Source organism: Penaeus monodon, chromosome 34 (genome assembly GCF_015228065.2).
Source record: "Penaeus monodon isolate SGIC_2016 chromosome 34, NSTDA_Pmon_1, whole genome shotgun sequence".
Lineage (NCBI taxonomy): Eukaryota > Metazoa > Arthropoda > Malacostraca > Decapoda > Penaeidae > Penaeus > Penaeus monodon.
The window spans coordinates 31,615,139-31,615,552 of NC_051419.1; the positions used below are offsets into that span (position 1 = coordinate 31,615,139).

Consider the following 414-nt stretch of genomic DNA (forward strand, 5'->3'; position numbering starts at 1 on the left):
AAGTAAAAGTATGGCAGTTTTCATGTAATTCCTAACAGTCAAACCACATTTAGTTCAGATATATTATGATTTTTTTTTTTCAACCTTTTCTCTTGAGATTTTTTGTAATTATTTGCCACTTTTTGTGGCAGTAAAACAGCAGTCTTATCTGGTCTTGCAATATTATTCTTGAAGGATGAAAAACAAAGAATAAGTTGGATCAATATTGCATGTTGCAAAGACTATTAATATTTTAATTTTTTGTTTTGTTTTACAGTTTGGTAGCCAACCCAAAAGTGCTCTGGTTAGTGAATTTCATTAGTTATTATCAGTAAAACATAAGCATTAAATGATAAGCAGTATTTCAGTAACTTTCACCAGTTTAAGTGTGATTTTTAAAAATGACTAGTTTGGAGTATTTGAGTGCCGTCCTTA

General features: G+C 29.2%; 1 protein-coding gene across 26 annotated transcripts in view; it reads left to right on the top strand.

Moving 5' to 3' along the window:
• Window positions 1–256: 256 nt before the first annotated feature.
• The window catches only part of LOC119594724 (von Willebrand factor A domain-containing protein 5A-like), a gene marked incomplete at its 5' end in the record, with an annotated part of 13,752 nt that continues 13,594 nt past the window's right edge, over window positions 257–414 (top strand). For all 26 annotated transcript variants that reach the window (XM_037943785.1, XM_037943786.1, XM_037943796.1 and 23 more), the window contains 1 exon segment: window positions 257–283. In XM_037943785.1, the coding sequence (XP_037799713.1) occupies window positions 257–283 (27 nt within the window).